The sequence below is a fragment of the Penaeus monodon genome, chromosome 36 (genome assembly GCF_015228065.2).
Source record: "Penaeus monodon isolate SGIC_2016 chromosome 36, NSTDA_Pmon_1, whole genome shotgun sequence".
NCBI classification, from domain to species: Eukaryota; Metazoa; Arthropoda; class Malacostraca; order Decapoda; family Penaeidae; genus Penaeus; species Penaeus monodon.
The window spans coordinates 25,714,833-25,729,003 of NC_051421.1; the positions used below are offsets into that span (position 1 = coordinate 25,714,833).

General features: G+C 45.0%; 1 protein-coding gene across 1 annotated transcript; it reads left to right on the forward strand.

Annotated features, from left to right (window-relative positions):
* The first annotated feature begins 7,738 nt into the window (after positions 1–7,738).
* Positions 7,739–12,927, forward strand: LOC119595599 (mucin-5AC-like). Its single transcript, XM_037944708.1, has 8 exons — positions 7,739–7,969; positions 8,219–8,291; positions 8,582–8,701; positions 9,101–9,290; positions 9,602–9,824; positions 9,927–11,680; positions 11,797–12,087; positions 12,135–12,927. The coding sequence occupies exons 1-8, from the start codon at positions 7,739–7,741 to the stop codon at positions 12,925–12,927; spliced, it is 3,675 nt and encodes a 1,224-aa protein (XP_037800636.1).
* Positions 12,928–14,171: the final 1,244 nt, after the last annotated feature.

Sequence of the window (14,171 nt, forward strand, 5' to 3'; positions counted from 1 at the left end):
ATGAAATATGCTGTGCTAATTGTAACTGCTGATATGGAAAATATATCGCTGTATGATAAAACTGACAGGGAAACTGCTGAATTTCATCGTGTTAACACAAAGTATTAATATTAATATTAATGATACAGAAAGAAATATGTTATAATGCTAATATCTCCATCTTGACTTCATTCCAGACGGTGCAGGACAATTTTCCAAGGGAATCCATCGCTGCCCCGTCCCCCCAACCGGGTCTTTCCGCCCCCAGTCTCCCCTATCCCTCCGCCAGCGACCTGGGCTTGCAAAAGGCTAGTCGGCCAAAAAAAAGTAAAACCGACAGTGACACCATGTGTCGATAATGAAGATGCCACAGTTAATGAAAACATAAGCCCGCACATAGCGCGTCTAGATGAACATTGGTGCGACCCTGCATTTCGTCATTCCGAAGCTGCTCAGGCGACCCCCTGTGCTTATCTAATGCAATATCTTAGTAATTTCAGATATATTAGTGCAGTCCAGACACAAGTTTGATGGATCCCCACAAACCCTAAACACGCACACGGGATTTAAATTACTCCTAAGCAAACCAGAGTTTGACACCGACGAAGTTTCGGTATGTGCAAAAGGGATATGACTTAGTAGCCATATTCTTGGTAGTGATGGCGATAGTGAGATTACTATTATAGTAAATGATAGTAAGTCATCTACTATTTGAGGTTACTGGTGTCTTATCTCTTTGGGGAGTGTTTGTTGTGGGTGTGAGTGCCCACAGGTATGGCTGGGTGTTGATGGTGAGGTCGGAGATCAACGGGGGAGCCGGTAGGCTTCTCAGTTGGCTAAAGACTGGGCAATCCTTGTGGTGCTGCTGCTGTTATCTGCTTTACTAGAGGATCGGGGAAATGCTGATCTCGTTTCGGGCTCTGCGGCTTCAGTACACTAGCGCTCTCTAAGCGCGCAGGGAACGAGGGGAGCCGGCTGTCCAATGAGCGCGGACATGACTGTGGACCTGATGTGACCCAACCTGGGAAACTACACTGAACTCCAGGTTGCTGCTACACTATCATTCGGTGGGGCGGGAAGGCGGCGGCAACAATTGATGAACTGACCACCAAAGAAAGAAGTCGGTTTGATCTCAAAAACTTTCTTGATAATAGAATAAGCGTGGCACGCCTTCTCTTGCCACAAGCTATAGGGGAAGTTGTCCAAGCAACGTGCATGGTGAAAGGCACATCTTCAACCCGAAATCTAATGTAAATTATGTTATCCAGTATCTGGCATTGGACAAAACATGTAGACTGGGCAGGGTAAACTGAAAAAGGATCACATATGTTAACAATCGTGCAAAATGTGCAAGACACTTTGAATTAAATAATGAGCATTGGGCACTCATAACATTTTTAATCAATTTGTTAACACATTCTCACAGAGAGGGATAAGTGCATGTAATAATTTTCGTCGCATTTGCCTCACAGCATTTCCAACGCAGAAGATCACAGAAAATCTGATAGGCGGGTGTTCAATTCCTCAGACAATCAAATACTCTCCTCCTGGAAGTCAAATGACATTTAAGAATTGGGCAAAATCGTATATCCCTTCGCATTTATGTTTTTATAATTTTGAGGCTCATATGGAGTCTTTGAGTGTGCATGCCAGGTCACTGACTAAACACAAAGCAGCCTCCTATTGTTATTTAATAATAATCATAGCTATGATTTACGACTCGTTCTAAAGGAAATGAAGCAGGATTGTAATATCAAATCCATGTGAAACAGGCATTGTAATTTTATTCTGTCAACATAAAAAAATTAAGATTTACTGATATAGCTGTGCTTGATGATGCAAGCCTATCCTTTCTTGCTAAACTCATATGATATTGGCAATCACTGGTCTTATATCAAACACCCTATCCTACAATCCGCACCTAAATCCCTAATTGTTGCTAACAGGTTTATGCAGTCTTCCCTTATGAATATGTCGATGGGATGGCAGGCTCACGCAACATCCCTTCCATCTCTAGATGATTTTTACAGGTTGCTCACAGGTCAGACAATAAGCAAAAGAGAATACAGACATCCCAAGAGGGAGTGGGATGAAACAAGATGTCAGACAATGGGAAATTTCAGGCCATTAACATCAGTTTGCAAGGAATACAGTGATTCTGTTCGCGACATGATTGAAAATGATAGATGAATAACTACTGAATCAGTTGCAGACACACTCAACATCTCTGGTGGATTCTGCACATCAACAATGCTGGTGGAAACTGGAGCTAGGAACGCTTTCCCCCACTCGATGTGTCCTAAGGCTGATCAGCAGCAAGACAGGTGTATTCTTTCATGGACTTTTGAACAAGTGGGATGAGGATTCTAAAGCTTTTCTGAAGAGAATTGTGAAAATGAAACATGGCTCTAACAGCAAGATCCCAAGGACAAAATTCAATCATAGCAGTGGCTGCCCAGGGTGGAAATGGGCCAGTCAACAGAAAATCTAGCTTTAAGAGAAAGGTTCATGGCCATCTGTCCTTCTGGGATGCAGAGGGAATTTGCTGGTTTGACTCCTTGAGTAGCAAACAATTCATCTGCTCTTTCGTTTCTTTCCACTTCTGAACAGACTTATCCTTTTGTAGGTTGTCTTTTCTTTCAGCATTGTCACCTAAACTTGTCCCAGAGCGTCCATGATCTAGACCTATGGCTCCCAACTGAGTGCCACCGTGATTTAATGTTTGTCCTGGCCTCGGTTTTGGCAGATTCCATGTTACTTGAATGGTGCCTGAATTCCAACTGGCGACGTTGCAGTATTACCTGCATTTAAGGGTTCATGTCTGAACATGTTATAACATGTTGGTACATATATGTTCAGGAGCACTGAAATCAAAATCCTTCCATATGATTTTTAGTTATGGACTTTTTCCACAAACTTTTTGAAGCCCCCTCGTATACCTGGATTTAACTCTCTATATGCAAGTTTTATGTTAGAAAAATTACCTTTTGGCAACATAAGAAAACTGAGTGATAGCAAGAAGACCTGCTTTAATCAGAAAGACCTGCAAAACCATGATCAGAATGGGGATGTCGGTTATTGAGTTGTTATAGACGTGGAAAAAGTTGTGGGTGAAGTAGCGAGAATTAAAACAAACTGCCTCTGATCATTCTACATATGATAATAGACAAGAAGGATCTTTCACCATATAATAGAGCCCTATCTGCCTTCCAGAATAAGAGTCATAAAAGTAAAAAACTTGTCGCATCTCACCTTCCACAGCACAACTATTTCATATGTTTGAAACTGCTTCAGCTGTTAATGAAGCTGGGATTAGAAGTGTCAAAGGTTCATGATGTATACCAATTCTCCTAGCATGAGTACCTGGCCATTTATATCCTCAACATCAAAGCCAGAATCCCCCTAAACAGGAGCCAGCCTTGCCATGTGGGTTGGGTGTGGGAGGGGTCACCATTGTGGATGAGAAAAAAAATGGCTTTCCTGGTGCACTAAGGCCTATGAGAGGGGATGGTGCACCTACCCCTGGTTCATTTCATCTTGGGCCAGGGAGAACTCTCCCATGTGTGTTTGCCATGCGTGGCATCCTGTATTACTAGAAGACAGGAGTCCTAGAGATTGAGCGATGCTGCACGAGTGCCCTGCAGCTAGCAACACACCTCTTTGGTGGCTTGATCAAGGCCCAGTCAAGTCAATCGCGTGGTCCAAATATGCTAGGTCAGAAGGCACTGTCAGTCCAGTAGCCCATAAGTCCCAGCAACTGCCAATCAGACCACCGATTTTTAGTGTGCTGCATATATATACTCACTACTCTTGTAGCTGTTGTGAGATTTTGAGCCCCAACTATAGCTTCCCTTCGTTGGACTCCATGGTGAGTGGGGGGGGGGGGGGGAGGAAATTAAGATTTCTAATTCGTATTTCTACAAATTTACAAAGAACTAGTTCTCTCCCTGATAACCTATGCAATCCCTTGGCCACTCCTTCTGGAACATCACACGTTGTCACTCTGGAACCATTCCCGGACTCCCAAACCAGGTAAGAAGTCCTCCTCAATCCATTAAGAAAATTTTAATTGGTAAATATGAAAGTATCTCATATAGTAAGTACCTAGTATGAAGACCATTGATGGTGTATCAATCATGGATCTCAATATTTTGAAGTATATTGGAAGATAGTTGAAGTGTGTCAATGTGATCCTTGCATCATCCCACAGCAAGATGGTGGCCTGATAGTTGAGGTTTCATCACCAGACGAGAGTGACTGTCTGTGTGCGATATGCGACATTCCTGGGGCTCAAGTCTCATGTTCTCCTCACAAAACACTCAATCAGTGTAAGGGAATTGTCTTTTCCCGAAACCTGATGAGGTATTCTGAGGAGAAGCTGGTAGAGGAACATAAGAATATTAATGTAGTGACAGTAAAACACTATAAGAAGAAAGTTGATGGACTGGAACAGTCGACACCAGCTCTCCTTCTAAATTCTAAAGCATTAGTTTTTTCCAGAATAAGTTGGCATGGTACCACCTCAAAGCCATATGTGCACAACTCCTATGTTTTGCTTCAACGGCCAGATTGTTATGGCCATGGATCCACTCTTGACCGGTTTTAAGGAAAATGGACAACCAAACGTGTGTATAAAATGTGGTACAACAGGTCATGAATGGAGAATGACAACTGTCCAGGTCCAATTGCTGTTACCACTGCAAAGAAGCTCATGAAGCCTTCTCCATAGCAATGGTAAAAGTGGACAAATTTGAAAGAATTATTGGTAATAAGGAGCAATGAGAAAATAAATTTTCCAGAGGCAAAGCAACGTGCCCAATTACTATTGGCTTACCTGGTTGTGCAAACTGGTTGCACAGCCAGGTAAGTCCAATAGTAATTACACCACACACTCTACCACTAGCCTCCGGGCTAGTACAGTGGTAACGTGTCGGTGCCCTCTCATGCCGAAGGGGTTCGGCGGTTTCGCGCCCAGCCCAGGCGCGAATTTGCAATTGTCGCCCTGAGGTTACTGCTGTGGCTGGGGCGACCCACGCAGGCAAGGACTCGGTTCCGCGATCAGCAGCAGCTGACCACACGTGCAGCAAATCAGCAGACAGTATGTCACAGAAGCCAAGAATATCTATTGTATCAAATGGATCCAAACAAACTTTATAAAAAAAACTTGAAAACTTATTCCTCAAATGCTGAAACTGCTCTGGTAGTTGTTCCCACCGAACGGATAGGAATGAGGGGTCCTATTGAGGAGACCTCCCCCTCCCCAAATTAGATCTTTGGAGTCATCAGTCAAGGTTCCAGAGGCCTCAGTGTTGATAGCTCCAGCTGCCACCACATTCTCAGGGGTCTCCGTTGCTAGGTAGAATACCCCTGAAGCAAAAGCTCAGGTACGTCCTTTGCCTGGGCAGAGGAATCGTGAGCCTGTTCAAAAAACTCCCCCAGAGTGGAGTCTTTGGAGCCATCAGGCAGGGCTCCAGAGGCTTCAACGGTGACAGCCCCAACTGCCACCACACATCCACAGGGCCTCTGCTGCTAGACGAATGCTCCTGAACCAAAGGCTGATGTCTGTCTTTTGGCCCAGAGCAAAGAAATCTTCATCCTGTCAAGGAAACCTGTGAAACTAGTACCATCCGACAGGTAAACAACCCGTTCCAGTATCCAAGTCCCTGTAAAGGAACACCCAAAGGTGGTGGGAATGGCCTAACCGCAAGTGCTGCCAAACACCTTATGAAGAGGTAGTTTTCAGCCTGAAGAACTGGATACCCTAATCCAATGGAAATACCAGGGAATTCATGCAAAATGGGAAGAAATGCAACATCTGATAGCTTCATGAGGATTAATTTAATCCGCTATAAAGGGCTGATAGGGCAAATATGACAGTGAAAAGTCAGTCTTTTCTGCGCAAAGTAAGAAGTCCATATTTTAAAAGGTTTACTTCTCCAATTTAATTAGGGTTTGTTAGCGTAATGCGTCAGATAATGTAATAATTACTCCCATCTTTGGGAATTGTAGAGATGGCTAAATATAGGAGTGCTGAAGTCCTACGGTTCAGAGGTTAAATTATGTTATTTGGACACTGACAGATTCAGAATTCAGGTATAGACAGAAACGTACTCTTCTCGAAAATGGCAAAACCTCATCAGGTACAAAAAGTATTATAATGGCAGAAAAGCATAAACTGAATCAATGACTTTCGCAGTGTTTTCATGGAAAAACTACACACCTCGGTTTACACAAACATCCAAGGACAAAATTGCACTGTGGCGCTGGTTAAAAAGGACACACGCCAAAAATTCCCGTGTCGCCAAAATATTGCCACGAGAACCTGCAAGACCTTAACATGCGATTTAGCTGATATGAGAGATCTAGCGAGTTGGACATCTATTTATTTGTGTTGACGTGTTTAGTCGTTATATGCAGGTGTGGCGTAAAAACAAGACAGAAGTAACAAAAGCGTTAAAACATGGCATAAGTCAAAAGTACAAGTATGGCATAACACACACACACACGCACGCACACACGCACGCACACACACACATACACACACACACACACACACACACACACACGCATGCACACACACACATACACACACACACAAGACACACACACACTACACACACACTACACACACACACAACCACATCACCCACACATATATATATATACTATATAATATATATATATATTATATATATATATATATATATATATATATAGATATATAAATATATATATTATATATCTATATATATCTATATATATATTATATATATATAGTATATATATATACATATATAATGTGTGTGTGTGTCTGGTGGGGTGTATTTATGTATGACAGTATATTACATAATAATATATTCTTATTTTCTCTCTCTTCACTCTCTCTCTCTCATCTCTCTCTCTCTCTCTCTCTCTCTCTCTCTCTCTCTCTATCTAATTATATATATACATATATATATAGATTAGATATATATATATATAATATATATATAGATATATATATATATATAATATATATATATATGTATCTATATATATATATATATATATAGATATATATATATATATATATTATAATATATATATATATATATATATATATAATATATATATAATATATATATATTTTATATATATAGATTTCATATTTAAGATACATCTATTATAATATTTAAGTATCATGCTTGTGCCACGGCGGCTCACATGACCTACCGTTTACACATACATATATATAATATATACAATTATATATATATATATATATCTATATATTATATTATATTATATATTATATATATATATATATAACATATATTATAAATATATATATATATATATGTATATATACTTATATGTATTTATATATACATTTATATTTACAGACTGATACAGATCTAACTGATATACATCTAACCGAAATTCTCTTGGTGTTTTTAATTTTCCTTTTTCTTACTGGTTATCACCTTAGTGCCATATATAAAAAATATAAAGAAACTAATATATAAAAAAAATTAATCACAGACGGGTTGTAACACAATTATAACCCCTAATAATCTTTTCAGTCAACCGCTGACCTTATCGAGAAGAGAAGGTGCCATCCTTAAAATTTTAGTTAATTATATTTCTTCATTATTTATCTTACTATTTAATTTCATTATAAATATCACTTCTTTAGTGTATGATAGAATAGAGGTGTAATATTGCATTCTACAAACTACATATTGTAACTACTGCTTGAGTTGAAAGAAATACAGGCCTAATGCAGTGGAGCCCTAATCCCATGCGGGCCACGAGAATCCCCTCCCGTATTAAACTCAGAGCTCGCCCTTCGGCGGTGTACCACCTGGCATCACCGAGGAGTCGCAAGGTCTCAGGCGAACCTAATACTCCTGGGGAGAGCGAGTCCTTCCGGAGAGCAAACATGTTTAAAGCGAGCGATGAGACTGCTTGTTGCGCTACTTCTTCGCGCGCGGCGGCGGCAGGGACAACGGTACAAAACTTGCTGATTTAGTATTATGGTATAAAAGTTTATACTCATATACAACCCATAACACACAACACTACATATGGTACATACATACACACACACACACACCTCCCACACAGACACACACATATATATATATATATATATATATATATATATATATATATATATATATATATATATACATATATATATGAATATATACATAATTGAGTACGCATATCTATAAAATTCTCATTTTTTTGTCAACAGTACCAACGAAAACAGTACCACCGACAAAATTACCACCGCGAACAGTTACCACCAACACAGTACCCCAACAACAGTAACCGACCAACAAACAGTACCACCAACAACATTACACCACAACAGTACCACCAACAACAGTACCACCACAACAGTAACCACCGACTAACTTACCACCAAAACAACAACAGTAACCACCGACATCATTACACCAACAACAGTACCACCCACAACAGTACCACCAACAAACAGTACCCACCAACACAGTAACCACCACAACAGTACCAGCAACAACAGTACCACCGACAACATTACCACCAACAACAGTAACCACCAACATTACCACCAACAACAGTACCACGCGACCAGTACCACCAACATATTTACCACCAACAACAGTAGCCACCAACAACATAACCACAACACAGTACCACCACACCAGTACCACCAACAACAGTAGCCACCCAACAACAGTACCACCGAACAACAGTACCACCAACACTTAACCACCAACACAGTAACCACCAACACAGTACACCGCAACAAGTAACCACCGACAACATTACCACCAACAACAGTACCACCAACAACATTACCACCAACAACAGTACCACCAACAGTACCACCAACAACAGTACCACCGACAAAATTACCACCAACACAGTAACCACCAACAACAGTACCACCAACAACATGTACCACCCACGCAACAGTACCACCACACATACCACCGACAAAAGTACCGACCAACAAACAGTACCACCACACATTACCACCGATCAAAAGTACCCCAACAACAGTACCACCAACAACAGTACCACCGACAAAATTACACCACACCATTACCCACGCAAAAGTTACCACCAACAACAGTACCACCAACAACAGTACCACCAACAACAGTACCACCACAACAGGACCACCGACAATTCCACCAACACAGTAACCCCGACAAAAAGTACCACCAACAACAGCTACCACCGACAAAAGTTACCACCAACAACATACCAGCCAACAACAAGTACCCACCAACAACAGTACCCCACACAGTACCAACAACCCAGTACCACCAACAAATGTAAAAATAATAGAATAAATTAATGTTAAATGTAAAATAAAAGAAAAAAAGAAGTAAAAAAAGGGGGGGAGCGGTGGGTGTGGGGGGGGGGGCAGGGAAAAATTAAAGAGGAAAAATAGAAAATAGCAACAGAAAAGAAAAGAAAAAAAAACACCAACAACAGTACCCACCAACAAGCAGTACCCCATGACAACATACCCCAGACAAATTACCACCAAGGACAGACCAACCGACAAAGACACCACTAACAGTACCACCAACAACATTACCACCGACAAAAGTACCACCAACAACAGTACCACAAACAACAGTACCACCAACACAGTACCACCAACACCAGTACACCAACAACAGTCCAACCGACAAAAAAAGTACCACCAACAACAGCACCCCAACACATTACCACCAACAACAGTACCACCGACAAAAGTAACACACCAACACAGTACCACCAACAACAGTACCACCACACAGTACCAGCAACAACCGTACCACCAACAACAGTACCACCAACAAACAGTACCACCGACAAAAGTACCACCAAACAACAGTACCACCCCAACAGTACCACCAACACAGTACCACAAACACATAGCCACAACAACAGTACACCAACAACATTAACCACCACATCAGTACCCAACCACCAACAACAGTGACCACCACACAGTATCCACCGACAAAGTACCACCAACAACAGTACCTAAGACCAACAACAGTACCACCACAAAATTACCACCGACAACAGCTGCACCCGACAACCAGCCGCAACCGGACAACAGTCGCACACACACAGTCGCACCGACGAAAAGCTGGCACCGACCACTTGCACCGACAACATCTTGCACCGACAACAGCTGCACGACAACAGTCGCACCGCAACAGTACACCGACACAGCTGCACCGACAACAGTCCGCACCGACAACAGCTTGCACCGGACAACAGCTGCACCGACAACGGTCGCACCGACAACAGCTGCACCGACAACAGACTGGCAAGTAGCACCGACAACAGTCGCACCGACAACAGCTGCACGACAACAGCTGCAACGCAAACCGCTGCACGTACACCAGCCGCACCGACAACAACCCGCACACGACAACACCCGCACGCGAAAACAGCTTGCCCGACAACTCCGCACCCGCACAGCCGCACCGACAACAGCTCCCGACAACAGCCGCACCGACAACAGAGCCCGTCACCGACACAGCTGCACCGACACAGACTTCCCCAGAGACAACAGGCCGCACCGACAACCTGCTGCACCGACACAGCGCACCGACAAACAGCCGCACCGGACAACGCTGCAAACCGACAACAGCCGCACCGACAACCGCTGCACCGACAACAGTCGCACCGACAACACTCGCACCGACAACAGCTGCACCGACAACAGCTGCACCGACAACAGTCGCACCGACAACCGCTGCACCGACAACAGCCGCCCGGACAACAGAGCCGCACACCGACAACAAATGAACCGACACATCCCGCAGCCGCACAGCCTGCCACCGTCAACAGTCGCACCAGACAACACTCGCACCGACAACAGCTGCACTCGACAACAGCTGCACCGACAAACAGTCTCACCGACAAAACGCCGCACCGACAACAGCCGAACCGACAACACCCGCACCGACACACTGCACCGACAACAGCCGCACCGGACAACAGCCGCACCGTACACAGCTGCACAACCGACAACAGCTGCACGCGACAACCGCTGCAACCGACAACAGCGCACCGACAACAGCCTGCACGACACACCGCACCGACAACCGCTGACCGACAAACAGCTGCACGACCAACCGCTGCCCGACAACAGCCGCACCGACAACAGCCGCACCGACAACAGCCGCACCGACAACAGCTTGCACGACAAACAGCCGCACGACACAGCTGCACCGACAAAAACAGTCCGCACCTCGACAACAGCCGCACCGCCCACAGCCGCACCGACAACAGCTGCACCGCAACAGCGCACAGACAACAGCCGCACGAACAACCGCTGCAAGCACCGACAACACCCGCACCGACCACACCCGCACCGACAACAGCTGCACCGACAACCGCTGCACCGACAACACCCGCACCGACAACAGCTGCACCGCAACAGCTGGCACTCGACGAAAACAGCTGCACCGACAACCGCGCACCGACAACAGACCGCACCGAACACCAGCCGACCGCACCGACCAACCGCTGCACCGACAACACTGCAACCGACACAGCCGCACCGACAACCGCTGCACCGACAACAGCCGCACCGACAACACCAGCACCGAAAACACCGCACCGCAACCGACACAGCTGCACCGACAACAGTCGCACCAGAAACAACATCTGCAAGCCCGACACGCTCTGCATCCGACAACCGCTTGCACTTCTGGCAAAAAATGCAAAGCCGACAACAGTCGCACCGACAACAGCCGCACCGACAAACACGCACGACAACACTTGCACCGACAACACCCACCGACACCAACGAACCTTTCCCGACAACAGCCGACCGACACTAACGCCCACGCACCGGGGGACAACACCCATCCCCGACAACCAGCTGCAAGCCTACAACACTGCCTCACCTGACAACAAAACACCCGAACCGGACAACACCCCACCGACAACACCCGCCACCGACAACCTCTGCACCGACAACACCCGCACCAACAACCAGCTGCCTCACCGACAACACCCGCACCGACAACAGCTGCACCGACCAAACATCCGCAGCAGCGACACGACCCGCAAACCGATAACAGCTGCACCGACAACAGTTGCAAAGCACCGACAACAGTTGCACCGACAACACCCGCCCTGCTAACAGCTGCACCGACAAACAGTTGCAACCGACAACAGTCGCACCGACACCGCTGCAACCGACAACCACGCACGAACAAAACCATCTGCACCGCAACAGTTGCACTCGACACACCGCCCGCAACCGCCAAAAACACCCGCCCAGACAACAGCTGCAGCCGACAACAGTTTGCCCGACAACAGGCCGCACGACAACAGCTGCACGACAACTCCCGCAACCCGACAACAGCTTCGACCCGGACAACACCCCGCACCGACAACAACCCTGCACCTGTAACAACCACCCGCACCGACAACACTCCGCACCGACAACAGTTGCCCGACAACAGCCGCCAGACAATCAGCTGCACCGACAACGAACACCCGCCCCGACAACCGCTGTCACCGACAACATCCGCAACAGGGGGGGGGGGGGGGGGCAACACCGCAGCACCGACAACAGCTGCACCGACCACACCCGCACGCGACACCAGCTGCACCGACACCGTCGCACCGACAAACAACACCCGCACCGACAACACTGCAACCGACACCAGTTGCACCGCCAACAGCCTCACCGACAACACCCTCACCGTCAACATCTGCACCGACACAGTTTGCCCGACCCACAGTCGCCACCGACACAGCTGCACACGACACACCGCACCCGACAACACCCGCAATGAATTAAACTCATCTGTCCAGAAAATGGACTTTATACGTCATCCACGCAAATGCCGCAGTATGTGTTTCTTGTGCCAACTCGTGGCTCTTATGGTTACGCCATGCCCAACTGGTCTTCATTACAGATCCGATAATCAGAACTGCGAGACTTAGGCCTTCAGGATGAAATGTTGCACTGATGTGAGGACGCATCCTGCACCTTGCTAATCCGGCAGGCTCCAACCAACACTATCCTAATCGCAATGAACAATCTGTTACTGCGCTGTTGTCTGAAGCCTCCTCCAGATGACTGTACATGCATTTATTATTGTGCGTAAGTATTGGTACCGACGATTTTAAAAACTGATTATGTAAATATGCCATATAATACGATCTAAATAAAATTTTCCCTTGATGTTTCAGCCTGAGCCGATGCACAGTTTCCATGCCCTGTTCAGATGGTCTAGTGTTCCATCCTGAATTCAAGCAATGCTTCCTTCAAACGCTGTTCCTCAGTGCCAGCTCAATAAGTACCACCAACCCTGTGACCCCAAGCTGGGGAATGTGCTTTATCCAGCTGAGTCTGTTCAGAGTAATGACAAATGTGAGTTTGCTCAAAATGGTTTCTCCCTTATTGAACACAAACTGTCCTTTAAGATTTAGGACGGGACTTTCTTAACAGGTATCTTAAATCATTTATGTAGTATAACTGGCCATAGAACATTGCCTTCCTTAAATTCATGTTTTCTTAAAGGTAACAAAAGGAACAACCCATCAAGCTACGGTGCACTGGAGGCCCTTCTCTTCAATGATGACAAAATCCATATAGCTGTACTTCCTCAGAAAGTAGAGTGTTCTGAAACTCGCCGCACGAGAAGCCTCATCAAACGAGCGGCGCTCCTCATAACAGTAACGTGACAGGTAATGGGGAAAAAAAAAAAAAACAAACGTACAGTCCACCGGTATGTCTTCTTGAAGGTATATCTGCTTCGTTGTATCACGACAATGTAGAAAATCCCTTTCTCTTTCATCTTATCTCTGCATCTATATCTCGGTCATCTCTGTTCATTGCTATCTGGTTTGCCTTCCAGTTATTATGAAATTCATATAAGCGGTTATACAATGGCGTATTTCCCTTGCAGCTGAAGAATGTAAGCACTGGAGGGCAAATTCGCAGTGGAAGGGCAAACCCCAACGCTTACTACTTTTGCTCTCACGGTACTGCTCACCTTCATATCGCTGTACTGAACAGCTGTATTGCCGTTTCGCACGCTCAGGACTGTATCTTCATGAAATAGATCCAAACGGTGATTTCCCTGATTTTTAGTTGTTATAATGTGCCGTAGTGAAATATTATTAAAAAAAAAAAAAAAAAAAAAAAAAAAAACATAACATAAGAATTAACAATAAAATTATTT